Here is a 25,541-nt window from a genome sequence, read left to right on the forward strand (position 1 = left end):
ACATTTCCAGGTTCTCCCCCGACGAAGCAGTGCTGCGAAGGGGGGGAGAATTGTGCTCACCCTCCAACAGTGTGCGTGCCAAGCCCCCGACGGCTGAACAATCACGAGCAATTTTTGTCTTGACTGTTGTTATTGATAACATTCTGGTCGCCTAAGGCAGAGGGACCGTGTGAGACTTTTCCTGCATTATAATGTCTTGCCGCAGGTTTTTCACTCACACACTAAAATGAATCTACGTAGATTGCGTAGATGATGTTTAGCCGAGCATGTTTTACAGAAACTTGATGATTTGACCATCGAAAATGCCTCGCAAGTGGTGCATGCAATGATGTACTGTACTGTCCTGTACTGATGTACGCAGTGGACAAGGTGAAGCACATCAACCTGGCGAAGAGCTATCGTGAGGAGTTGAGGAAGAAACTTAGGTACCACAACATCCTTCATCCATTGAAGAGCAGTGGAGTCTGTTATCCTGTGCCATCACTGACACTGCTGAAACAGTTTTAGGCAGAAGAAGGGGCACCAACAAAGAGAGATGGATAACAGGTAAGACCTAAAAACTGATCGATGAAAGGAAAATGGCAAAGATAAATAGAGAACAGAGGAGGCTCCGATGCTGGAGGATGAAAGACAGGGCACCAATAACATATTTGAAAGTACTATAAAGTAAAACTATAAAGGTTTTGTGTGGATGCGCTCGCACTGGGCCGCGTCAGTCAGCCAACACGCAAGAGCAGAGAGGAGCCGGACACATTTACACTTCAAAAGAGGTTCAGAAAAGTCTTGTGTGGATATTGTAACAATATGTTTATTTTCTATCTTTTATTATTTTCTTATTTACCGTTATTTTCGGACTATAAGTCTCTCCGGAGTATAAATCGCACCAGCAATAAAATGCGCAATAAAGTGAAGAAAAACATATATAAGTCGCACCAGAGTAGAAGTAATTTATTTGTCAAAATCCAACACCAAAAATAGACATGAACCAGCAACAACAGGCTAAACGATACGGTATGCTAACGTGACATATACACAAACGAGGAGCTGAGAATGGGCCTGACGTAACATTCAGTTATTCAAGTGTTACATAAATAACACGTTTATCAAACCATTTGTGTCACTCCAATTCATTAAATCCATCGATCGTCCTTTATGTAAACAATGCCGCGTATGCGCCGCATATGCTGACGTCGGACCCGTTGTAAGTTGCATTTCTAATTATTCCACAGACCCATATAACGACATATAGAGTATATTTCAAATAACTATCATATTACAACAATATTATCAAAACCATCTGTGTCACTCTAAATCCTTAAATCCATCGATCAAATTCCTCTTTCTTTATGTCAACAACGCCGCGGGTGTGCTGCAGAGATCTAGTATATAACTATATTGTAGCGTTAACAAAGTACCAGGAAAGACGTGGGTTTATATAACAACAATATTATCAAACCATGTGTCACTCCAAATCATTAAATCCATCGATCAAATTCCTCGTTGTTTATGTCAACAACGCCGCGCGTGCGCTGCAGAGATCTAGTATATAAGGATATTGTAGCGTTAACAAAGTACCAGGAAAGACGTGGGTTTGGTAAACGGCTCTTTATTTAACAAAACGAGTTTGACGAGCCAACAACTACCGGGCGTGCGTAAAAGCCACGTCCGAGCCCCATCCACCGTCCCCGGACAGCCACCCGGCCGAGCGCAGGCTCCTGACTTCCATCCACGGAGGTGAAAGAGAGCTCCCGGACCGGGCGTGCGTAAAAACCATAATAGTTTTTTAAACCTTCTGTGTCACTCCAAATCATTAAATCCTTCAAACTTTTCGTCCTCCGTGTCACTTACAAACAAAGTCGTTAATGATGCCAGTAGTACGTGGGGCCTTTCATCATCTTCGTCATCCCGTGATCAAATTTTTTGCCCTTTATGTAAACAACCGCCGCGCAGCACGGGTAACGTCATTTGCAGTTCAAATGACAGTAATCTCTTGCTACATCGCGGTTCGTTTTTCGCGGTGTCACTACATCGTGGATTTTTGAATTTTGAAAATTTGTGAAAAAAAATCACATATAAGTCGCTCCTGAGTATAAGTCGCCCCCCCACCCAAACTATGACAAAAACGCGACTTATAGTCCGGAAATTACGGTATTTAAATAAATAACAATGTTGAACATCCATCCACCCATCCATTTTCTGAACCGCTTTGTCCCCACGGGGGTCGCGGGCGTGCTGGAGCCTATCCCAGCCGTCATCGGCCAGTAGGCGGGGGACACCCTGAACTGGTTGCCAGCCAATCGCAGGGCACAATGTTGAACAAAAGTGTTTAAAAATACAAAAAGCATTTAAAAAAAACAAGAAAGTGTATAAAACTACAATAAAGGTTTATAAAAGTCTTGTGCAGATATTGTAACAATATACAAACTGGATTTGGTTGAAGTTGGGAAATTGTGTAAAATGTAAATAAAAACAAAATACAATGATTTGAAAATCCTTATCAACCCATATTCAATTGAATACACTACAAAGACAACATATTTAATGTTCAAACTGATAAACAATTGTTTTTTGCCAAATAATAATTAACTTAGAATTTCATGGCTGCAACACGTCCAGTAGAAGTTGGGAAAGGTGGCAAAAAATACTGAGAAAGCTGAGAAAAGCACATCAAACACCTATTTGGAACATCCCACATATGATTAGGCTGATTGAGAACAGGTGGGTACCATGATTAGGTATAAAAGGAGCCTCCCCAAACATGCTCAGTCATTCACAAGCAAGGATGGGGCGAGGTTCACCACTTTGTCCACAACTGCGTGAGAAAATAGTTGAACAGTTTAAGAACAACATTTCTCAAAGCAAAATTGCAAGGAATTTAGGCATTTCAACACCTACCGTCCATAATATCAACAGGTTCAGAGAATCTGAGAAATCACTGCACGTAAGCGCCACGGCCGGAAACCAAGACTGACCTTTGATCCCTCAGACGGCACTGCCTTAAAAACCGACATGAGTGTGTAAAGGATATCAGCAAATGGGCTCAAGAATACTTCAGAAAACCACTGTCAGTAAATGCAGTTCGTCACTACATCAGTAAGTGCGGGTTAAAACTCTATTATGCAACAAAAAAAGCAGTTTATGAACAACATCCAGAAACACCGTCAGGTTCTCTGGGCCTAAGGTCATGTAAATTGGACTGATACACAATGGAAAAGTGTTTTGTGGTCTGATGAGTCCACTTTTCAAATTGTTTTTGGAAACACTGGACGTCGTGTCCTCTGGACCAAAGAGGAAGCGGACCATCCAGACTGTTATCAACGCAAAATTCAAAAGCCAGCATCTGTGATGGTATGGGGGTGCATTAGTTCTCATGGGTGACTTACATTTCTGTGAAGGCGACATAAATGCTTAAACACATCACTTTTCGGTTCTTTTAGCACAAACAAGGTATTTTAGGTTGCATTACCTGACATGTTTCGGCATGAACTTCCGCCTTCATCAGAGTGTCACTGCTGTAGTTGTGACGCGTCTTTATCAGCTGATCGATGAACTCACCTGTCAGATTTGACTGATGAGTCACGCCCTCTGCTGTCCCTTCACCTCTCCCGGAGACATAAAAATAAAAGTACACAGAAAACCCACACACACCGACCAATACCTCCTCTGGACATCAGAACATCCCATTATACATAAACTGTCAGTAGTCAGAACACTATACGAAGGAACAACAATAATCACGGACCCGGAGGACAGAACACAGGAAGAAAAGCACATACAAAACGCACTCAAAAAAATGCGTCATCAATCCACAATGGGCAATAACTAAAGGTGCAGAACAGGTAAAGAACAAAAAACACACAACACAGAGGGAAAGAAAAAAGAAAACACAGAGACAAGAACCCAGCGGTATGGTGACGTTGCCGTATGTGAAAGGCATTACGGAACGCATCAAAAGGGCCATGAAAAAATATAACATAAACACACCCATCAAACCACACACAACACTCCGTCAGATACTGGTCCACCCAAAAGACAGAATCAACCCGGAAAATAAATGCAACTCCATATACGAGATACCATGCAAATCATGCAATAAATCATATATCGGGGAGGCAGGGAGGAATTTCACCACCAGGAAAATGGAACACAAAAAGGAGTGTGAGAAGGAGACAGCAACAAGACAAACAAGAGCAACAAAACAACAAGCAGAACATGAACACTACAAGTCAGCCATCACCGACCACTGTAAAAGAGAAAACCACATCATGGACTGGGAAAAGGCCAGAGTCATCCGCACCGAAGAAAATAAACATCAGCGTTGGATCAGGGAGGCCATTGAGATCCGTAAACGAGGCCTGAGGACCATCAACAGAGACGAGGGAGCCTACATGCTCTGTACCACCTGGAGCAGCCTTTTGGAGAGGTGAAGGGACAGCAGAGGGCGTGACTCATCTGTCAAATCTGACAGGTGAGTCACGCCTTCATTCATCGATCAGCTGATAAAGACGCGTCACAACTACAGCAGTGACACTCTGATGAAGGTGGAAGTTCATGCCGAAACATGTCAGGTAATGCAACCTAAAATACCTTGTTTGTGATAAAAGAACCAAAAAGTGATTGACAAAGGAAACAAAATACAAAGTACAACTATAAATGCTTAAAAGTACATTGAGATTTTGGAGCAACACATGCTGCCGTCCAAGCGACATCTTTTTCATGGACGCTGCTGCTCATTTCAGCAAGATAATGCCAAGCCACATTCTGCACGTGTTACAACAGCGTGGCTTCGAAGTAAAAGAGTCCAGATTCTCCCCTGGCCCGCTTGCAGTCCACACCTGTCTCCCACTGAAATTATGTGACGCATTATGAAGCGTAAAATACGACCAGGGAAGACCCCGAACTGTTGAACAACTGAAGCGGTTCATCAAGCAAGAAAGGGAAAGAATTCCACATGAGAAGCAAACAGAATTAGTCTCTCTTCCAAAACGTTTATATAATGTTATTAAAAGGAAAGGTGATGTAAAGTGGTAAAGATGCCCTTTCCCAACTTATACTGCACGTGTTGTAGCCATGAAATTCTAAGTTAATTATTATTTGAAAAATAAAATAAAGTTTATGAGTTTAAGCATTAAATATGTTGTCTTTGTAGTGTATTCAATTGAATATAGGTTGAAAAGGATTTTCAAATCATTGTGTTTTGTTTTTATTTACATTTACATTTTTCCCAACTTCAACCAAATCTGGTTTGTATCTACTCTTATTTTCTTTATTTTCCATCCATCCATCCATCCATCCATCCATCCATCCATCCATCCATCCATCCATCCATCCATCCATCCATCCATTTTCTGAAGCGCTTTGTCCCCACGGGGGTCGCGGGCGTGCTGGAGCCAATACCAGTCGTCATCAGGCAGCAGGTGGGGCACACCCTGAGCTGGTTGCCAGCCAATCGCAGGGCACACAGAGACGATCAACCATCCGCACTCACTCACACCTAGGGGCAATTTGGAGTGCGCAATCGGCCTACCAAGCATGTTTTTGGGATGTGGGAGAAAACCGGAGTGCCTGGAGAAAACCCACACGGCCACGGGGAAAACATGCAAACTCTCATGCAAAATCGAACCCACACCCTCCTAACTGTGAGGCAGACGTGCTAACCAGTGCGCCACCGAGCCGCAGGTGGTCTTGGAAACCAATTATCCACAATAAACAAGGGATTATTGTACTCTGTTTCATACGTTTAGATTCTACACCGTGCACATAACGTGAAATAAACACACTTTTGTACATTGTGGAGATTGCACACTAGATTATCCTGACACCCCCACTCTGTTATCACCTAGCCATCTGACGTATGCAGTGTTTGTGTGTGTGTGTGTGTGTGTGTGTGTGTGTGTGTGTGTGTGTGTGTGTGTGTGTGTGTGTGTGTGTGTGTGTCCGTCCCATGACCACCGCAGTGCAAAATTCCTGGCTCCGCCACTGGACAGTGTGTTTTTAAAATAACTGAAATCAAAGTTGTCTACACAATGTACATTTCGGGTATAACAATCTACCATACTTCCAATGATATAAATGCCTCGCTTTTGTTGCTGTATTACTTTTGTCGTAAATGTGATGAACAAAGACACAAAAGTAACATGGGGTCGAGGCTTTAACAAACCTGTTAGCAAGATGTTTGGTTGTCTCATTTTTACACATAGCACCCAACGCGTGCCCTGTTAACAGCAACCTGAAATGGAAAATAAATAAATAAATAAATAAATAAATAAATATTGGGACAATATTTAGGACGATAGTTCAAACACCGTAGGCTACGGTGTTTGAACTATCGTCCTAAATATTTCCGTTTGTCAAATTGAAAATAAATAAATCACATGCTAAGGTGTTTGAAACATTGTCCTACATATTTGCGTTTGACATTACATGACATACTGACCTGGAAAGATTACACCAGGAATAGCTTTGCAGTAATTTACTTTGTCAGAGGTCTCGGGTAAAATTTTCTATTGCACATACAAACGCTGCCATAAATGATATGTTACGTTAACTGTCGCGCAATTTACGACAAGTTTGCCGTAAATTGATGTCATCGCAGTTTACGTTAACTGTCGCGCAATTTACGACAATATTCGTCATCAGGCAGAAGTACCCTACGTCAACGCAATTATAAAGGTGAGAAATATCGCCACCTTTTCATTGTCGAATTTCATTATAGATAATGTGGCTTGCTGCGTACGTTTGACTAAAGGTAGTAGGATTTGTTAAGATTATTATCACCCTATTTTTGATTAGGCATAGGGAAATTAACTCCACTAGATTGTTGTGAGACGTAAACTTTGGGGAATGTTGCGTGTAATGTAATGAAGACAAACGCTGGAAATCATGAGGGCTCATTTCAGTGTGCTCCTTTTTTGTTCCCTCATTATCAAGCACCACAGTCATATATGGAAAAGTCGTCATGAGAAGAGAAAGTTGCTTCAAGCAGTAATTTTAAATAGTCCTGATATAATAGGCTATAAATGGAACTGGTAACTTCGATCCCTAGATCTGGGCAGGTGACCTGAATCCTAATTCTAATGGCCTTTCTTGAAATCAAAGTCAAACAAATTGAGATGCTGTCTGTCACGTCTCGTTCCCAGCCGTTCCACTATATGTCGGTTCTCTTGGTTTCTGTCTGTGTGCTCGCCCCTCCCCTCCTTTGTGCCCATGATTAGTTTGATTGTTTCCACCTGCCTTTTGTTATCTGTCGTCCTAAGTCCTGTCTGCCCCTCACCCCTCGTCGGATCATTGTTGTCTGTTGTTTTGTTGTCGTGTCGTCTTCATGTCCTTTTGGTTCCTGTTGTATGTTTTGGTTAGGAAGTCATGTTAGTTTTGTTAAGTCATGTCAGGTTATCGAGTCTGTATTTTGAGTTCCGCCAATAAACCCTGGTCCAAACTGCACTTGGTCGCCCTGCTCCAGTCCGCTTCCATCCGTGACACTAACTCCAGCAGTCTTGGTTTGGCAATCAATTAGGGTGCCTCTGTTTCCCTTGGTGAACGTGTTTTAAGGAACAGATAAAGGGACTGTGTGTGATGAATAAATACACATGATGTGGGCTGATTAATATTTGCATTTCAATGAAAAACCCCAAACACTTAAAATATACTTTACTAATAATTTTATACTAATCTGAATGTGTTAAACTTAATACTGCTGTAATGAAAAGTTAATTGAAATGTGATCTGCCTTACAGGTGGGTGGATCCAGCATTCATTGATTTGATAGGATGATGATGATGATGATGATGATAGAACTTTATTCATCCCACAGCGGACATAACCTAATTGATTCTGAAAAGATAAGGAGTCAGGTTTTGGGCCCTCAAATTGAACTAATGAAGCCTCGCACAAGGAAAGGAGAGACCGGCAGATCAGACCCTTGTACCATGTACCGACAGGTACACTCTGGCCACAAGGAAAAGGATGAACCCTTGGTAGACAGATATATGCCATATTGTAAAGTAAGTATCCATACGTCTCGTGCACATGCATGTTCATGCACGCTCACCATGCATACAACACGCATACATGCAATTTTCACTATCAACATCAATATTTGGTTTGGTCTTTTCATACTCACATTGTGAATCAATGAAATAAATTTACATTTACTATTGATGAATGGTAACATGCGACTCTGTTGGCGCACTGGTTACCACGTCCGCCTCACAGTTAGGAGGGCACGAGTTCGATTCCACTTACGGCCCTCCCTGTGTGGAGTTTGCATGTTATCCCCGTGTCCTCATGGGTTTTCTCCTACATCCCCAAAACATGCTTGAGCACTCCAAATCGCCCCGAGGTGTAGTGCGGGTGCGAATGGTTGTTCGTCTCTGTGTGCCCTGCAATTGGTTGGCAACCGATTTAGGGTGTCCCCCGCCTACTGCCCGATGACTGCTGGGATAGGCTCCAGCACGCCCGCGACCCCTGTGGGGACAAGCAGTCTAGAAAATGGATGTATGGCTGGAAACACATTTTACTTTATTTTGCATTTGTTAGCCATCTCGTATGGTTAGCTGAAAATACCTTCAGTGTTCTACACTAAAAGTTGCTCACAGCCACTACATGACTGTCACGCCGCTAGAAATTCACTGAAGATAGCCTGATTGTGCCAGTAGAAATTTCATGAGGAAATAAACACATTTGCTCTTTAAATATGTGATATTAAATTGACTTAAACAGGTCATCATCATTTACTGTGCAGTGCATTTTTTTGTATGCACCAGGTGAAGTTGTCACATTACTAAAATTTTGACTTAACTGTTACATTTGACTATACCTGCATGAAACACCTCAATACCAGTACTGTATTGCAATACAGTTTTGTGAAGGTTTCGGGATGGGATGTAAGGTACAACCAGGTCAACAATATAGGATGGCGCTAAGCCATGCAATGTTTTTTGTAGGTTAGTAAGAGAACTTTGAAGTCACATCCTAAGTGGACCGGGAGCCAATTCAAGTTGGCTATTATGATCAAACATTTTCATGCTTGTGAGCAGTCTAGCTGCAGTGGTTTGTACCAACTTTAGACTTTTAATACTAGACTTCAGAAGAGCAGAGAACAATACATCACAGCAATCAAGGTGCAACATAACAGACGTATGTACAAGGGGAAATGATCTGACACATTCGTAGGTTTAATAAAATGCAAGTAAATTAAAGAAACAAAAGATGTTTTATTTTTGAAAAGTACATATTTCACGTCTCGTCCCTGGTTGTTTTGTTATGTGTATTGTCACAGTTTCCTGTGTGCTCGCCCCTCCCCTCCTGTGTGCCCATGATCAGTGTGATCATTCTCACCTGCCTCTTGTTACCTGTCTCGTATTTAAGTCCTGCCTGCGTGTCACTCCCCGTCGCATCATTGTCTTCACGTCTTTTGTCTCATGTCCCTGTCGGTCAATCATCTTGTTGGTTTTGGTTAGGAAGTCATGTTAGTTCGTTCGCTGTCTTTTCCCCCGTACCCTCTCTCCCAACTACCCTTAAATTAACCCTGGTCCTAGCTGCATATGCCCTGCTCCATTCCGATCCGTGACATATAATGCCATTTTGTTTTTTATTTTGTTTCATTTCATTTTAGTTTCGTTTTCGAATAATGTTTTTTTGTGGGTTTTTTTTGTTTCATTCCAGTTGCTAACATGAATTTGACCAGTGAGCATTGCGCTTTCATTGTGGAAACGTTTATCAAGAATGAATCTGTAACTGCGACACAATGAGCATTGCGTTTGCGCTTCAGACTTGGTAGACTGCTCGAAACACGATCCTGTTGTGGGTTACTAACTTCAGAGCCAGTGGATCAGCATTGAAACGAAAATCAACCGGCCGACCTTGCACTGCCAGAACTGGCAGCGGTAAGACCAAAATAACATTATTCGAAAATAAAATGAAACAAAACAAAATGGCATGATATGTACTTTTCAAAAATAAAAAATGAACTTTTTTGTTTCTTTAATTTATTTGCATTTTATTAAACCTACAAATGTGTCAGATCATTTTGCCGGACCCTGTATAATAATTTCCACATCACGGGTTGAAAGAATTTTAGCAATATTTCAGAGGTGAAAAAACACAGTTCTAGTAATGTTCTTAATGTGTTTTTGAAAGGAGAGATTTTGGCCAAATATAACTCAAGATTGGTTCCACTATTACTTTGGGTAATAGTACATTTATCTTATCCAGCAGTCATCGGGCAGTAGGCGTGGGACACCCTGAACTGGTTGCCAGCCAAATAGCAGGGCATACAAACAACTATTCACATTCGCACTCACACCTATGGACAATTTAGAGCGTTCAGTCAGGCCATCATGCATGTTTTTGGGATGTGGGAGAAAACACACAGAAAACAAACTCAACCCCTGAACTGGGAGGCGGACATGCTAACCATGCTCCACCGTGTTACCAAAAGTAAACAAAGATTCAAAAATGCATAACTCTTTTCCTGTTCATTCATTGACTATGGCTGGATAGACTCTTTTGTACCTTTCGGGTGCTACCCGTGCTTGCCAATGTTTGTAGTCCAATGGACTAATATTGGTTTTTATTTTGCCACTCTTGGTGGCTCAACCTTGCCATTTTATTGTCAATGTTTATGTTGACATTAAAATATCAACATTTCCACGAGGGCGGTTGAGTGGGCAAAGTTTGATAAGCTTTTATGCATGTTTAAAGTGTAAAAAATGTGATCCTTTTATGGAGAAAAAAAGAACAACATCTACAAAAACAACAGGAATATCGCAGTGTTCGCTGCTCAGGCCTCAGTATTAATTTTGACAAAAACAACAGGGACCTCCCAGCGGTCACTGCTCAGGCCCAAATACTAATAGTTTCTACAAGATAAATAGGAAACCTGCTGCTAGTGGTGGGAATATCCTGGTACTTCACGATATAATACAATAGACGATACTTGGCACATGATACGATATAACATATTATAATATTATCCCAATATGGTGATAATCACAATAATGGATATATTGACTAAAATAATACTCACAATATGTCATCTGTTCTGAAAAAGAAAGGCATTTTTGGGAAAATAGGTAGATACTTTACTGTTCCCTAGCGGGGGGAGGGATTTATTTGCCAGCATTTAACTACATAAACATATATAGACAATATAAACATCGGCCACGACAAAGACAATAACAAAAGAGTGGAAGGAAATAGCTCTGGTTATATTAAATAGATAGGTTATATGATTAATTGATAATTGAATAGATCAAATAAATAATAAACAGTGTCATGACCGTGAACGTGCCCCTTACCCCCGCGAAAGTTAAAAAGTCTCACTTCATGGGGAAGAAATAAACCCCTCAGCCATGTCATGGAGCAAGACAGTATCAACAGCCTGTCACTGAAGCACTCCTCCACCCAGTGGCATTGCTGTAGTGTGGGTGGACGAGGCTGTCTTTGATGGACAGCAGCCTGGCCAACACCCGCTGTTCTGTGCTCGATACACCATGTTGAACTGCAGCAACTGTTAGCTTTCTAATGTTTAATGTGTTTTTTTTCCCCTGTAGATTGATTTAGCGGTTCACAAGAAGAAGGTAGAAGAAGTGGAGAATTGGCTTAAACTCCGCACAGAACCATCACAGGTATCACTTTAAGTTATCATTCTCATTTATGGAGCGAGGTAGGAGCTTTTCTTGAGCCTGCGTCATCTAGCTGCTCTCTCTTTTAAGTACGTGTCCCGCAGACTCATTTTTCATGGCAAAAATCCTGATTACATAAAAAAAATTTCAACCACCTCGGGATGATCATCTTTTCCTGGATTTTTTAAACTCCTTTCCTGCATTTGATTCTCTCCTTTCCTACAGAGTTCGCTGGTCTACGACGCAGTGTGTCATGTGGTATGTTCTCGAAGTTATTGTCTGACGCAAGGCGTAGTGTGTAAAACGTTTTCATCACTTCATGTCCAGCGGAGAGGCCAAATGAGCAAATTTGCGTGGCGCATCCCCGCGTCTCCAAACACCTCATCTGTGCCACTCTTTACTTTACATGCGCCCGCACGTGGGAACTATATTGACTGTGATTGAATTGCGTCGCCAGAAATGCGAGCAACATATTTGGTATGAATGCAGCATAATATATTTTAAGAAGGGCTGCATGACATTGGATGGACATGCAATTACCAATATTGATGTTGAATATTGTAATGCTGACTTTACTGCGATATTTAATGTATTTAAAAAAAATACATATTTAGTCAAGTCAAGTTTATTTATGTAACCCTTAATCGCAGACAAGTCTCAAAAGGCTTCACATGAGCAAAGTTGACAGTTATTCTCAGCATCCCCTGATCTTAACTCCCAGGAGGGCAAGGAAAACCTCACAAAACCCCAACTGGGGAAAAATGAGAAACCTTGAGAAGGGATCACAGATGGGAGGATCCCCCTTCCAGGATCACCAGGCTGCAATGGATGCAGAGTGGACAACATTGAACATAATGTAAAACAATCCAAAGAAAAAAATAGATGTCCTTATTCAAAATGAAGAGCTGCAGGGAGGTGCCCTCAATTGTCTTGGCAGTGTCTGCGAGGGGGTAATCTGCTTCAGATCCCTCGTCCTAATTGGTTGACATTGAATCCTGACAACCGTTTTCAGATCTGCTGCTTGGGAGGGGGGGGGGGCTGGACAGAGAGCACAAACTGGAACCGAATCGGCTAACGCAGCCGTTGTGTAAGGTTTCTGGACAGAACGTATTGTACAACTAGGGCTTAGTAAGAGAACTTTGAAGTCACATCTTACGTGGACCGGGAGCCAATGCAAGTTGGCTAGTATTGGGGTAGTATGGTCAAACTTTCTCTTCCTTGTGAGCAGTCTCGCTGCAGCATTTTGTACCAACTGTATAGACCATCAATACTAGACTTAGAAAGACCAGGGAACAATACATTACAGGAATCAAGGCACCATGCAACAAACACATTTATAATATATGTAAATAAATAAATGCATATTTTATTATCTGAGGAAATTAATATTTTTTTCATGCAGAAAAACAAGAAGACTCAGTCTATTATCATCTAAATTAATTACTCACAGTTGACACTGAAGGCTTATCATCTAAATAAATTACTCACAGTTGACACTGAAGGCAAAAGGGATATGAAACAGGCTCCGTACAGATGCTTCAAGGAAAATAAAGTACCGCAATTTTTGGACTATAAGTCGCGGTTTTTGTCATAGTTTGGGTCACTTACACTCAGGAGCGACTTATATGTGATTTTTTCACAAATTTTCAAAATTCAAAAATCCGCGATGTAGTGAAACCGCGGTAAACGAACCGCGATGTAGCAAGGGATTACTGTCATTTGAACTGCAAGTGACGTCACCCGTGGCGGTTGTTTACATAAAAGGCAAAGGATTCGATCACGGGATGACGAAGATGACAAAGGGCCCCACGTACTACCGGCATCATTAGCGGCTTTGTTTGTAAGTGACACGGAGGACTAAGAGTTTGAAGGATTTAATAATTTGGAGTGACACGGAAGGTTTGAAAAACTGTTATGGCTTTTACGCACGCCCGGTCTTTTTGACGGGAGCTCTCTTTCACCTCCGTGGATGGAAGTCGGGGGCCGGCGCTCGGCCCGGTGGCTGTCCGGGGACGGTGGATGGGGCTTGGACATGACTAATGCTACAATATCGTTGTATACTAGATCTCTGCAGCTGACGCGCGGCGTTGTTGACATAAAGAACTAGGAATTTGATTGATGGATTTAATGATTTGGAGTGACACAGATGGTTGGATAATATTGTTGTTATATAAACCCACGTCTTTCCTGGTACTTTGTTAACGCTACAATATAGTTATATACTAGATCTCTGCAGTGCATGCGCGGCGTTGTTGACAAAGAATGAGGAATTTGATCGATGGATTTAATGATTTGGAGTGACAGATGGTTTGATAACATTGTTGTTATATAAACCCACGTTTTTCCTAGTAAATCAAGAAATAAATAAGAGGAGCAAAAATGGAGCAAGTGTGCATACAGCAGACAGTCAGAATGAAGCGTGAAAGTAGTGCAAGGCAGCCAACGTGTCCCAAAAGGTCAGGACGTTATGCAGCCGAGGGTGGAGGGGGGAGATAGTTCGGGATCCTGACAGATTGGAGTATGAAGCTGTTGGTGAGTCTGGTGGTGTGGGAGCGCAGGCTTCAACAAATACACTTTGTGATAAATACACTGCTCTAAAAAATTAAAGCAACAGTTTTTATATCAGGGTATGGCATGAATTAAATTACACTTGTCTGATAAGGTTTTGGTCAGGTACGTGGCAGAGGGGGTTGTTAATCAAGTTCAGCTGCATTGGTGTTGATGGAATTAACAACAGGTGCACTTGGGGGGCAACAACAAGATGGACCCCAAAACAGGACTGGTTTTGCAGGTGGAAGCCATTTCAAGTTCCTCCCTCTTGATCTTTTTTTAACTGTTTTTCCACAGGTGTTGGCTTTATCTAGAGTCTGACTGACTGGGAGGATGAGGCGTTTAGTTAACCCTCCTGAAGTTGCGCAGATTGTCCAACTCCTCCAGGATGGCACATCCATGGGTGCTGTTGCAAGAAGATTTGATGTGTCTCCCAGTACAATCTTCAGAGCATGGAGGAGATTCCAGGAGATAGGCAGTTACTCTAGGAGAGCTGGACAGGGCCGTAGATGGTCCTCATCCTGATATCTGCTGCTTTGTGGAAGGAGGAACAGGTTGAGCACTGCCCAAGCCCTACAGAATGACCTCCAGCAGGCTACTGGTGTGAATGTCTCTGCCCAAACAGTCAGAAACAGACTTCATGTGTGTGGCCTCAGGGCACGATGTCCTGTAGTGTGCCCTGTGCTCACTGCTCAGCACCGTGGAGCTCGATTGGCATTTGCCAAAGAACACCAGAATTGGCAAGTCCGTCACTGGCGCCCTGTGCTTTTCATAGATGAGAGTAGGTTTACCCTGAGCACCTGTGTTAAACTTGAAAGGGTCTGGAGAAGCCAAGGAGAGCGCTATGCTGCCTGCAACATCATTCAGCATGACCGGTTCGGTGGTGGGTCAGTGATTGTCTGGGAGGCATTTCCATGGAGGGACGAACAGACCTCTACAGGCTAGAGAACGGCAGTCTGACTGCCATTAGGTATCGGGATGAAATCCTTGCACCCATGGTCAGACTGGTGAGGTAGGTCCTGGGTTCCTTCTGATCCACGACAATCCCCGGCCTCATGTGGCAAGAGTATGCATACAGTATCTGGAGGATGAAGGAATTGACACAATTGAATGGATCTCACGATCACCTGATCTAAACCCGATAGAACACCTCTGGGATATAATGTTTCGGTCCATCAGACGCCACCAGGTTGCTCCTCAGACATTATAGGAGCTCACTGATGCCCTTAGACAGATCTGGGAGGACATCCCACAAGACACCATCCGTCGTCTCATTAGTAGCATGCGGCGACGTATTCAAGCATGCATACAAGCATGTGGGGGCCACACAAGATACTGAAAAGAATTTTGTGTTGCAGAAATTGAATTTAGGCAAAATGGATGAGCCTGCCACATCATTTTTTCACTTTGATTTTTGGGGTGTCTATATACTGAGCCCTCTGTAGGCTGAAAAACTTTATTTCCATCAAAATATGTGGCATCCTTTTGTTCCTGAGACATTAAACTGTACATATCAGTACAGATATCCAACATTTTTTTTTCACCATTGAAATCTCATGTGTTTTCAAAGTGTTGCTTTAATTTTTTTGAGCAGTATATATAGTTAGACAAATAAAAACGTGTGTTGTGATAAATGCATCTTTATACATAAATCAAAGCTGTATCAAAAATTGTCTTATAATTGAATCATGGCAATCAATCGCGAGGGCCCCAAAGCTTCCTACACCTACTTTATGCCTGAAAGACAAATATATGAAATGTAAAGATATATACATATGTTTGAAAAATCTGTTGATGTAGTCCTGGCGCCCTTGTCACCTCCCAATCAACTCGGCTGCTGTTTTGTTTACATTGCAAGTTGAGTGGAGCATCATGGGTAGTTCATCCCAGCGATTGTACTGGCCACAAAACGTCGTCGTTTTATTGACATTGTCAATGGATTTTTACATGACAACACAGTCAAAATTTTAAGGAGTTCAGAAAAGGAAAAGAAGGAAAAACAGGCCCAAATTAAAGCTAGACCCATGTCAAGCGTTAGTGAACACGAAATCCAGTTGGCTAATGATGTATAAGCTAAATGCAGCAACTTTGTGAAGTAATTACTGTAATTTCTGGACTAAAAGATGCACTTGATTATAAGATGCACGAGCAAAAATTAGGGGAATTTTTTTTTTTCATAAATAATCCGCATTGTACTAAAAGCTGCATGTGCGCACGAGTTATTTACAAAGAAAGACGGTACACAGAAAGCCTTTTTAAAGTTTTAATAACATACCTTTACATTTCTTTCCAAACACTGCCTGTGACGTGGCAGTAATACCACAGCAACACGGGAGTAACACAGCACTAATAGGGCTGGATAAAAAAACAAAACAAAACATACCGATAAAAGTCACTGAGACGCAGCAGTAACACAGCACCAACAGGGCTGGTTAAAAAAAATACCAGTAAAAGTCACTGAGAGCCATCTTCTTCATCTTCCTGTGCACTGAAACCATTGAAGTCTTCCTCTTCAGTGTTGGATTGCAAGAGGGTCAGCTATACTTTGCCACACACTTTCTCAGTCTCTTTCGTTGTTGTTTTTATGTATTTCTTCTAGCATTTTCCATGATAAGGGTCTGTTCATGCTCATTTTATTCATGCACAAAGCGCTAAGTTACATTAAACTAGCGAGCTATACGTATATCCAGAGTAGATGTGACCGGGAAATAAAGAAAGAAAAGGGTGATGCAACAAGATGTCATTAACAATAGCCCAGTGGCCCCTAGTGACTGGAAGAAACCTCTACAATGCATGTATGAGCAGCTGTAGCTCCTACGTTAAGAGCCAAATTGACTGCCTTTAACTTAAAAGTGGCATCATATGCATTTCTTTTGTCCCCCATAATGAGGGTTTGTGTATAAAATCTTCCTTTCTTCAGTAACGTCCGTCCTGATCTTGTTCTGTCTCTTCTTTGTGTCAATTATACGGCACTATTTGCCTGGCGGATGGACGGCCATTACTGAGAGTGGTCCACAGTCTTTTTACAACTGTATACGTGATCGAATCATCACAAAAATCACGAAAAATCCATAGATCCGCCGCACCGGACGACAAACCGCAGGGTTCAAAATTTGAGCAAAAAGTAGCACCTTATAGTCTGGAATTTCTGGTAGATGTCAAGTATTGTCACCTCCTTATGCATGCATGGATAATAAAGAAACTTGGGAAGCGCAAGCCCAGCTCTTTTCTTTTGTCTCTGAAAGAATGAGGGCAAAATATGCGTCACATCTACACTTGGATATTTGAAGGATGTTTACTGTGCCACGGCACACTGGTGTGCCATGAGAGATCTTCGTCTGTGCCGTGGGAAATTCTCCAATATTAATTAAGGAGCAAATTTTAATAGCATTGCCAAACCACTGGTCATCCACTTGCTAATCGCACATGCATGGCTAATCAGAGAATCTTGAGATTTCATGTTGTGTCGGTCTGATTGTTCTGCATCGACGCATATTTAGTTTGCTGCTGTGGGCTTTTGATAACAGTGACGCTCTGATGACCATGGTGCGTTTGTGTACTGATAGAAATCCCAGCATGTAGTTCAACCAGAGAACCTGGATTGTTCATTTTCACCAACATAAAATACAAGTCAAGTTGTGACATCATGCCAGAACAGCAGTGTCTTTCAATGTGACTTTGTTCATATTGTTGCAATATTTATAGAACTAGTCTAAAACAGTTAACAAAGTCAAGTTGATTATTTTGGGTTTTAAAAAGAAATAGTGTATTTATTTATTTGTATTCAGTTATTCCACTCTCTATATAGACATGTATAGGAATAGGACTTGTGTAGCACGTTCACAACGTCTTTCGTAATAAAACAAATTTTAATATAGAAGCTGGTGTAACACCTAACAGATTTTTGTTGGTGGTGATTTTTTCCAATGAAAAGCTGTGCCGTGGATGAAAAAAGGTTGCCCTTGGGGAAAATAAAAAAGTTTTTCTTCTGAATGCTTCTTCTAATATTAGAGGTGGAATTTCTTCCTTTTATGAACCTAGTTTTTGTCCATTGAGATGATCTGTGGTAAAACCTTTTTGGCAGCCTGTCGGCCTGTCGTAATGTTGGTGGAAGATAGTTGGTCGATAGGGCTTCATTGTAGATGGCATGGAGGAGAGGAGATAGTTCCTCCACTCATCTTAATATCTTCTGAACACTACTAAATACATGCATGCATGTACATACACACACAGTATATGTGCGCAGGCACTCATTGCCATTTATTCAAGATTCAATAAGTTTATTGGCCATGTTTGGGCATGCCAAACAAGGAATTTGACTCCGGTGGATCTCAGCCCCTGTTCAACATTTAGGTGACTAACAACATTCAGGGCATGTGCGAAAATTGACAATTATTCTCAAAATCCCTTGATCTTAAACTCTCAGGAGGGCAAGGAAAAACTCAAAACTCCTACTAGGGGAAATGAGAAACCTTGAAAAGAGACCACAGATGGGCGGATCCTTCTTCCGGCATGACCAGGCTGCAATGGATGCTGAGGGCCAGAGACAAAGCCTACAGGGCTGGGGATGAAGTGGGCGTGAGAACAAACCTGTCCCGGGGCATCAAGGAAGCGAAAAAGGCATCCTCTTCCAAGATTGCCGCCCACTTCAAAGACAGCAGGAATGCACGGAGCTTGTGGTAAGGCATTCAGACCATCACGGACTACAAGCCCGCGCCGCAGAGCTGTGAGGACGACGTCACTCTGCTCAATGATCTGAACCGCTTCTTTGCTCGCTTCGACGCTCAGAACAGCACTTGCCCGCTGAAGACCCCTCCCTCTCCAAACAAGCAGCCCCTGTGCCTCTCTGCCGTTAGCGTGAGGAGGACGCTTGCCGCTATCAACACCCGTAAGGCGGTGGGCCCAGACAACATCCCGGGTTGAGCGCTGAAGGACTGCGCTGAAGGACTGCGCTGAGGAGCTGATGGATGTCTTCACGGACATCTTTAACATTTCCCTGCAGCAGGCCATCGTCCCATCATGTTTCATGGCTGCCACCATCATACCTGTGCCGAAAAAACCTGCTCCTTCCTGCTTCAATGACTACCGCCCGTGGCACTGACACCCATCATTAAAAAGTGCCCCCCCCCACCATAGACCCCTTACAGTTTGCGTACCAGGCCAAACGGTCCTCTGAGGATGCCATCTGCTCTGTCCTCCACTCAGCCCTCACCCACCTGGAAAATAGAGATTCGTATGTGCGATTGCTGTTTGTGGACCAGTTCTGCATTCAACACCATTGTTCCACAGTGTTTCCATCTGCAAACTCGACAAGCTGGGCCTCAGCACCTACCTTTGCAACTGGCTATTGGACTTCCTCTGTCAGAGGCCTCAGGTAGTACGTGTTGGCGACACAATCTCCGGCAGTATCACGCTAAGCACGGGGGCTCCCAAGGCTGCGTGCTCAGCCCGCTGCTCTTCACCCTGCTGACGCATGACTGCAATGCAACCTACAGCAGCAACCGCGTGCTGATATATGCCGACGACACAACTCTGGTGGGTCTCATCACAGAGGGCGACGAGACCCAATAAAGATCGGAGGTCGACCTTCTGGCCACATGGTGAAGGGACAACAACCTCCTGCTGAACGTCAGCAAGACTAAGGAGATTGTTGTTGCCTTCCGGAAGGGTCACACCCAACACCTGCCGCTGACCATCGACGGTGCTGTGGTGGAGAGAGTGAGCAGCACCAGATTCTTGAGGGTGCTCTCCTGGACCACCAACACTGCGTCACTGGCGAAGAAAGCTCAGCGCTGCCTGTACTTTCTGCGGAAACTCAGGCGAGCAAGTGCTCCTCCTGCCATCATGACCACATTCTACCGTGGCACCATTGAGAGCGTCCTCTCCAGTTGTATCGCTGTGTGGGGTGTAAGATGCACTGAATACAACATGAAGGCCGTGCAGCGCATAGTGAACACAGCTGGTAGGATGATTGGTGCTTCACCCCCCTACCTGAAGGACATTTAACCCTCCCATCTCACCCGCAAGGCGACCACGATTGTGAGTGATGTAGTAGCTGCAGTAAATACCACATGAAGGCCATGCGGCGCAAAGTGAACACAGCTTGTAAGATTATTGGTGCTTCACTCCCCTCCCTGAAGGACATTTACACCTCCCATCTCACCCACAAGATGACCGCGATTGTGTGATGTGAGTCACTCCGCTCACTCTTTGTTTTATCTTCTGCCCTCTGGGAAGAGGTACAGAAGCTTGTGCATCAACACCGATGCAGCTGAACCTGATTAACAACCCCCTCTGCCACGTACCTGACCTAAACCTTATCAGATAAGTGTAATTTAATTCATGCCATACCCTGATATAAAAACAGTTGCTTTAATTTTTTGAGCAGTGTATTATCACAGTGTATTTGTAGAAGCCTGCGCTCCCGCACCACCAGACTCACCAACAGCTTCATACTCCAATCTGTCAGGATCCCGAACTCTCTCCCCCCTCCACCCTCGACTGCATAACGTCCTGTACTTTTGCGTTATATTCTGGCTGACTGCTGTATGCGCGCTTGCTCTACTTTGCTCCTCTTATTCATCCATTTTTGTATTTATTGATTTAGGTTGTTTGTTTAGACAAAGCACGGCTCAGAAGGCCCCTTATGAGGAATAAAATATATGGATGTCGTTTTCCCTCGCCCGGACGCGGGTCACCGGGGCCCCTCTCTGGAGCCAGGCCTGGAGGTGGGGCTCGAAGGCGAGCGCCTGGTGGCCGGGCCTTCGCTCATGGGGTCCGGTCGGGCATAGCCCGAAAAAAAACGTGGGTCCCCCTTCCAATGGGCTCACCACCTATAGGAGGGGCCAAAGGGGTCGGGTGCATACTGAGCTGGGCGGCGGCCAAAGGCGGGGACCTTGGTGGTCCGATCCCCGGCTGCAGAGGCTGGCTCTAGGGACATGGAATGTCACCTCTCTGGCTGGAAAGGAGCCCGAGCTGGTGTGTGAGGCAGAAAGGTTTCGACTAGACATTGTTGGACTTGCCTTCACACATAGTTTGGGCTCTGGTACAAGCCCTCTCGAGAGGGGCTGGACTCTATTCCACTCTGGAGTTGCCCACGGTGAGAGGCGTCGAGGAGGTGTGGGCATACTTATTGCCCCCCGGCTGGGCGCCTGCACATTGGAGTTCACCCCGGTGAGCGAGAGGGTAGCCTCCCTCCGCCTTTGGGTGGGGGGACGGGTCCTGACTGTTGTTTGTGTCTATGCACCGAACGGCAGCTCAGAGTACCCACCCTTCTTAGAGTCCCTGGAGGAAGTGCTGGAGAGCGCTCCTTCTGTGGACTCCATCTTTCTACTGGGTGACTTCAATGCTCACGTGGGCAATGACAGTGAGACCTGGAAGGGCGTGATTGGGAGGAACGCCCCCCCCCCCCGATCTGAACCCGAGCGGTGTTCTATTATTGGACTTCTGTGCTCGACACGGATTTTCTATAATGAACACGATGTTCAAGCACAAGGGTGTCCATGTGTGCACTTGGCACCAGGACACCCTAGGCCGCAGTTCGTTGATCGACCTTGTAGTCGTGTCATCGGATTTGCGGCCGCATGTTTTGGACACTCGGGTGAAGAGAGGGGCGGAGCTGTCAACTGATCACCACCTGGTGGTGGGTTGGCTCCGATGGTGGGGGAAAATGCCGGTCCGACCTGGCAGACCCAAACGCTCTGTGAGGGTCTGCTGGGAACGTCTGGCAGAATCCCCTGTCAGGAAGAGCTTCAACTCCCACCTCCGGCAGACCTTTTCCCACGTCCCGGGGGAGGCGGGGGACATTGAGTCCGAGTGGACCTTGTTCCGCGCCTCCATTGTTGAGGCAGCCGACCGGAGCTGTGGCCGTAAGGTTGTTGGTGCCTGTCGTGGCGGCAATCCCCGAACCCGCTGGTGGACACCGGTGGTAAGGGATGCCGTCAAGCTGAAGGAGTCCTATAGGGCCGTTTTGGCCTGCGGGACTCCGGAGGCAGCTGACAGGTACCGGATGGCCAAACGGAACGCGGCTTCGGCAGTTGCTGAGGCAAAAACTCGGGCGTGGGAGGAGTTTGGCGAGGCCGTGGAGAATGACTTCCGGACGGCTTCGAGGAAATTCTGGTCCACCATCCGGCGTCTCAGGAGGGGGAAGCAGTGCACGGTCAACACTGTATACAGTGGAGATGGTGTGCTGCTGACCTCAACTCGGGATGTCGTGAGTCGGTGGGGGGAATACTTCGAAGACCTCTTCAATTCCACCGACACGCCTTCCATTCTGGAAGCAGGGCCTGAGGACTCTGAGGCGGACTCTCCAATCTCGGAGGTCGAAGTCACTGAGGTAGTTAAAAAAACTCCTCGGTGGCAAGGCCCTGGGGATGGATGAGTTCCGCCCGGAGTTCTTAAAGGCTCTGGATGTTGTGGGGCTGTCATGGCTGACACGCCTCTACAGCATTGCGTGGACATCGGGGACGGTGCCTCTGGATTGGCAGACTGGGGTGGTGGTTCCCCTCTTTAAGAAGGGGGACCGGAGGGTGTGTTCCAATTACAGGGGAATCACACTCCTCAGCCTCCCTGGTGAGGTCTATTCAGGGGTGCTGGAGAGGAGGATCCGTCGGGAGGTCGAACCTCGGATTCAGGAGGAGCAGTGTGGCTTTCGTCCTGGCTGTGGAACAGTGGACCAGCTCTACACCCTCGGCAGGATCCTCGAGGGTGCATGGGAGTTCGCCCAACCAGTCCACATGTGTTTTGTGGACTTGGAGAAGGCGTTCGACCGTGTCCCTCGGGAGGTTCTCTGGAGGGTGCTTCGGGAGTACAGGGTGCCGAGCCAACTGATAAGGGCGGTTTGGTCCCTGTATCGCCGATGCCGTAGTTTGGTCCGCATTTCCGGCAGTAAGTCGGATTCGTTCCCAGTGAAGGGTTCATAATTTTTATGGACAGAATTTCTAGGCGCAGCCGAGGCGTTGAGGGGGTCCGGTTTGGGGACCTCAACATCGCGTCACTGCTTTTTGCAGATGACGTGGTGCTGTTGGCTTCTTCAGTTCGTGATCTCCAGCTCTCACTGGAGTGGTTCACAGCCGAGTGTGAAGCGGTCGGGATGAGGGTCAGCACCTCCAAATCAGAGTCCATGGTCCTCGGTCGGAAAAGGGTGGAATGCCCTCTCCGGATCGGGGATGAGATCCTGCCCCAAGTGGAGGAGTTCAATTATCTTGGGGTCTTGTTCACGAGTGAGGGCAGGATGGAGCGCGAGATCAACAGGCGGATCGGTGCAGCGTCGGCAGTAATTCAGACTTTGTACCGGTCCGTCGTGGTGAAGAGAGAGCTGAGCCAAATGGCAAAGCTCTCGATTTACCGGTCGTTCTACGCTCCTACCCTCACCTATGGTCACGAGCTATGGGTCGTGACCGAAAGAACGAGATCCAGGATACAAGCGGCTGAAATGAGTTTCCTCCGCAGGGTGTCCGGGCTCTCCCTTAGAGATAGGGTGAGAAGCTCGGTCATCCGGGAGAGACTTGGAGTAGAGCCGCTGCTCCTCCACGTTGAGAGGAGCCAGATGAGGTGGCTCGGGCATCTCATCAGGATGCCTCCTGGACGCCTCCCTGTGGAGGTGTTCCGGGCATGTCCCACCGGTAGGAGACCCCGGGGACGACCCAGGACGCGCTGGAGAGACTATTTCTCTCGGCTGGCCTCGGAACGCTTTGGGATACCCCGGGATGAGCTGGAGGAAGTGGCTGGGGACAGGGAGGTCTGGGAGTCCCTCCTAAAGCTGCTGCCCCCGCGACCCGACCCCGGATAAGCGGAAGAAGATGAAGCAATGAGGATAAAGTTATTTGTTCATTACTTATTCATCGCTCTTATTCGTTGTCTGTGCCTTCTCGTTTTTACTCTTTGTGCGATTTGCTTGTATGTATTGTGTATTGTGTCTAGTCACCGTGGGATGGTGGGAAACGTAATTTCGATCTCTTTGTGTGTCTTGACGTGAAGAAATTGACAATAAAGCAGACTTTGGCTTTGACTATAGTACATGTAATATTGACAATTCAAAGATAAAGCGTCAAGAGCAGGATGGTATTGCACAGTAATGACTCTGAGACTCTATGAGTGGTGTGAGTTCATCAGAGCGACAGCCTTGGCGAAGAAGCTGTCTCTGTGTCTGCTGGTTTTGGCGTACAGCACTCTGTAACGCCGTCTGGTGGGGAGTAGTTTGAACGGACTGTGAACAGACTGTTATTGCCTGTTTTCCTGGCAGGGTGGACTACTGCTGCTATCAGGACCATCGGGGTGTGGAAAAACTGCTACAATCCACGTTTTGTCTCGCGAGCTGGGCTTCAGAATTCAGGAGTGGACCAACCCACCTAACCTGGTCTGGTGTAGTCAGCAAGGTGAGGCTAACAATGAGGCTCAGTACAAATTTCTCCAAATGTATTGTTATACGTAAGTTTTGATATATTTGTCATCATCCAACAGAGAGTAAAGAGCAGACACACCTTAGTGTTTTAGTTGTGGTGCGTTTAATAAATCAATTTGCTTCTAACAAACAATATAAAACAAGGAGTCACTCACACGCCCAGTCACTTTTTTTTTACTATGTTTTCAACACGTTGACGTCAAAAGAGATGCTTACATTTTGCAGTTGGAACTACAGTATAATAGTAATATGGTTGGTTTTAGATCGCATAGTAGACGAGTGTGTTCTGGAGCTGAAAAAAAACAAAAGATAATAAAACAAAACACGAGAAGATCAAACTTAAAGAAACATTTAGTTATGTGAAGCAGAAGTTCAACTCATGCAGGAGCTCCCTGGATTATGAATTGCTGTATTGAGTGATGTTTATTTGACTGCGTTGTATTTTTTGAATAATGCACCTGGCCTGATTCCTTTTTTAATTACCGTAATTTTCGGATTATAAATCGCTCCGAAGTACAAGTCGCAGCAGCCATAAAATGCACAATAAAGTGAAAAAAAAAACATATATAAGTCGCACCGGAGTGTAAGTCACACTTTTGGGGCAGATTCATTTGTCAAAATCCAACACCAAGAACAGACATGAACCAGCAACAGCAGGCTAAACGATATGGTATGCTAACGTGACATATACACAAACGAGGAGCTGAGACCGGGCCTGACGTAACATTCAGTTATTCAAATAAGTATTATATAAATAACACGTTTATCAAACCATCTGTGTTATTCCAATTAATTAAATCCATCGATCGTCCTTTATGTAAACAATGCCGCGTATGCGCCGCATATGCTGTCGGACCCGTTGTAAGTTGCATTTCTAACTATTCCACAGACCCATATAACAATATATAAAGTATATTTAAAAAAACTATCATATTACAACAATATTATCAAACCATCTGTGTCAC

General features: G+C 44.7%; 2 protein-coding genes across 10 annotated transcripts in view; one reads left to right on the top strand and one right to left on the bottom strand.

The window, feature by feature from the left end:
- Positions 1-6,595, bottom strand: part of ak6 (adenylate kinase 6) — a 28,481-nt gene extending 21,886 nt beyond the window's left edge. Inside the window, exons 1-2 of the mRNA XM_085909013.1 lie at positions 6,437-6,595; positions 6,161-6,229 (exon numbers count right to left, since the gene is read on the bottom strand). Of these exons, the coding sequence (XP_085765139.1) occupies positions 6,161-6,188 (28 nt within the window). The 5' untranslated portion in view covers positions 6,189-6,229; positions 6,437-6,595. The remainder of the gene's footprint in view (positions 1-6,160; positions 6,230-6,436) is intronic.
- The window catches only part of rad17 (RAD17 checkpoint clamp loader component), a 101,549-nt gene continuing 82,582 nt past the window's right edge, over positions 6,575-25,541 (top strand). For 7 of the 9 annotated variants that reach the window (XM_085909003.1, XM_085909004.1, XM_085909005.1 and 4 more), the window contains exons 1-4: positions 6,624-6,672; positions 7,734-8,000; positions 11,553-11,627; positions 24,418-24,550. In XM_085909003.1, the coding sequence (XP_085765129.1) occupies positions 7,767-8,000; positions 11,553-11,627; positions 24,418-24,550 (442 nt within the window). In that variant the 5' untranslated portion in view covers positions 6,624-6,672; positions 7,734-7,766. Of the gene's footprint in view, positions 6,673-6,710; positions 6,749-7,733; positions 8,001-11,552; positions 11,628-24,417; positions 24,551-25,541 lie in introns of those variants that run through there. The other 2 variants (XM_085909007.1, XM_085909008.1) reach the window with 2 other exon arrangements.

The sequence above is a fragment of the Syngnathus leptorhynchus genome, chromosome 4, assembly GCF_054491065.1.
Source record: "Syngnathus leptorhynchus isolate UIUO chromosome 4, UIUO_Slep, whole genome shotgun sequence".
In the NCBI taxonomy this organism is placed as follows: domain Eukaryota; kingdom Metazoa; phylum Chordata; class Actinopteri; order Syngnathiformes; family Syngnathidae; genus Syngnathus; species Syngnathus leptorhynchus.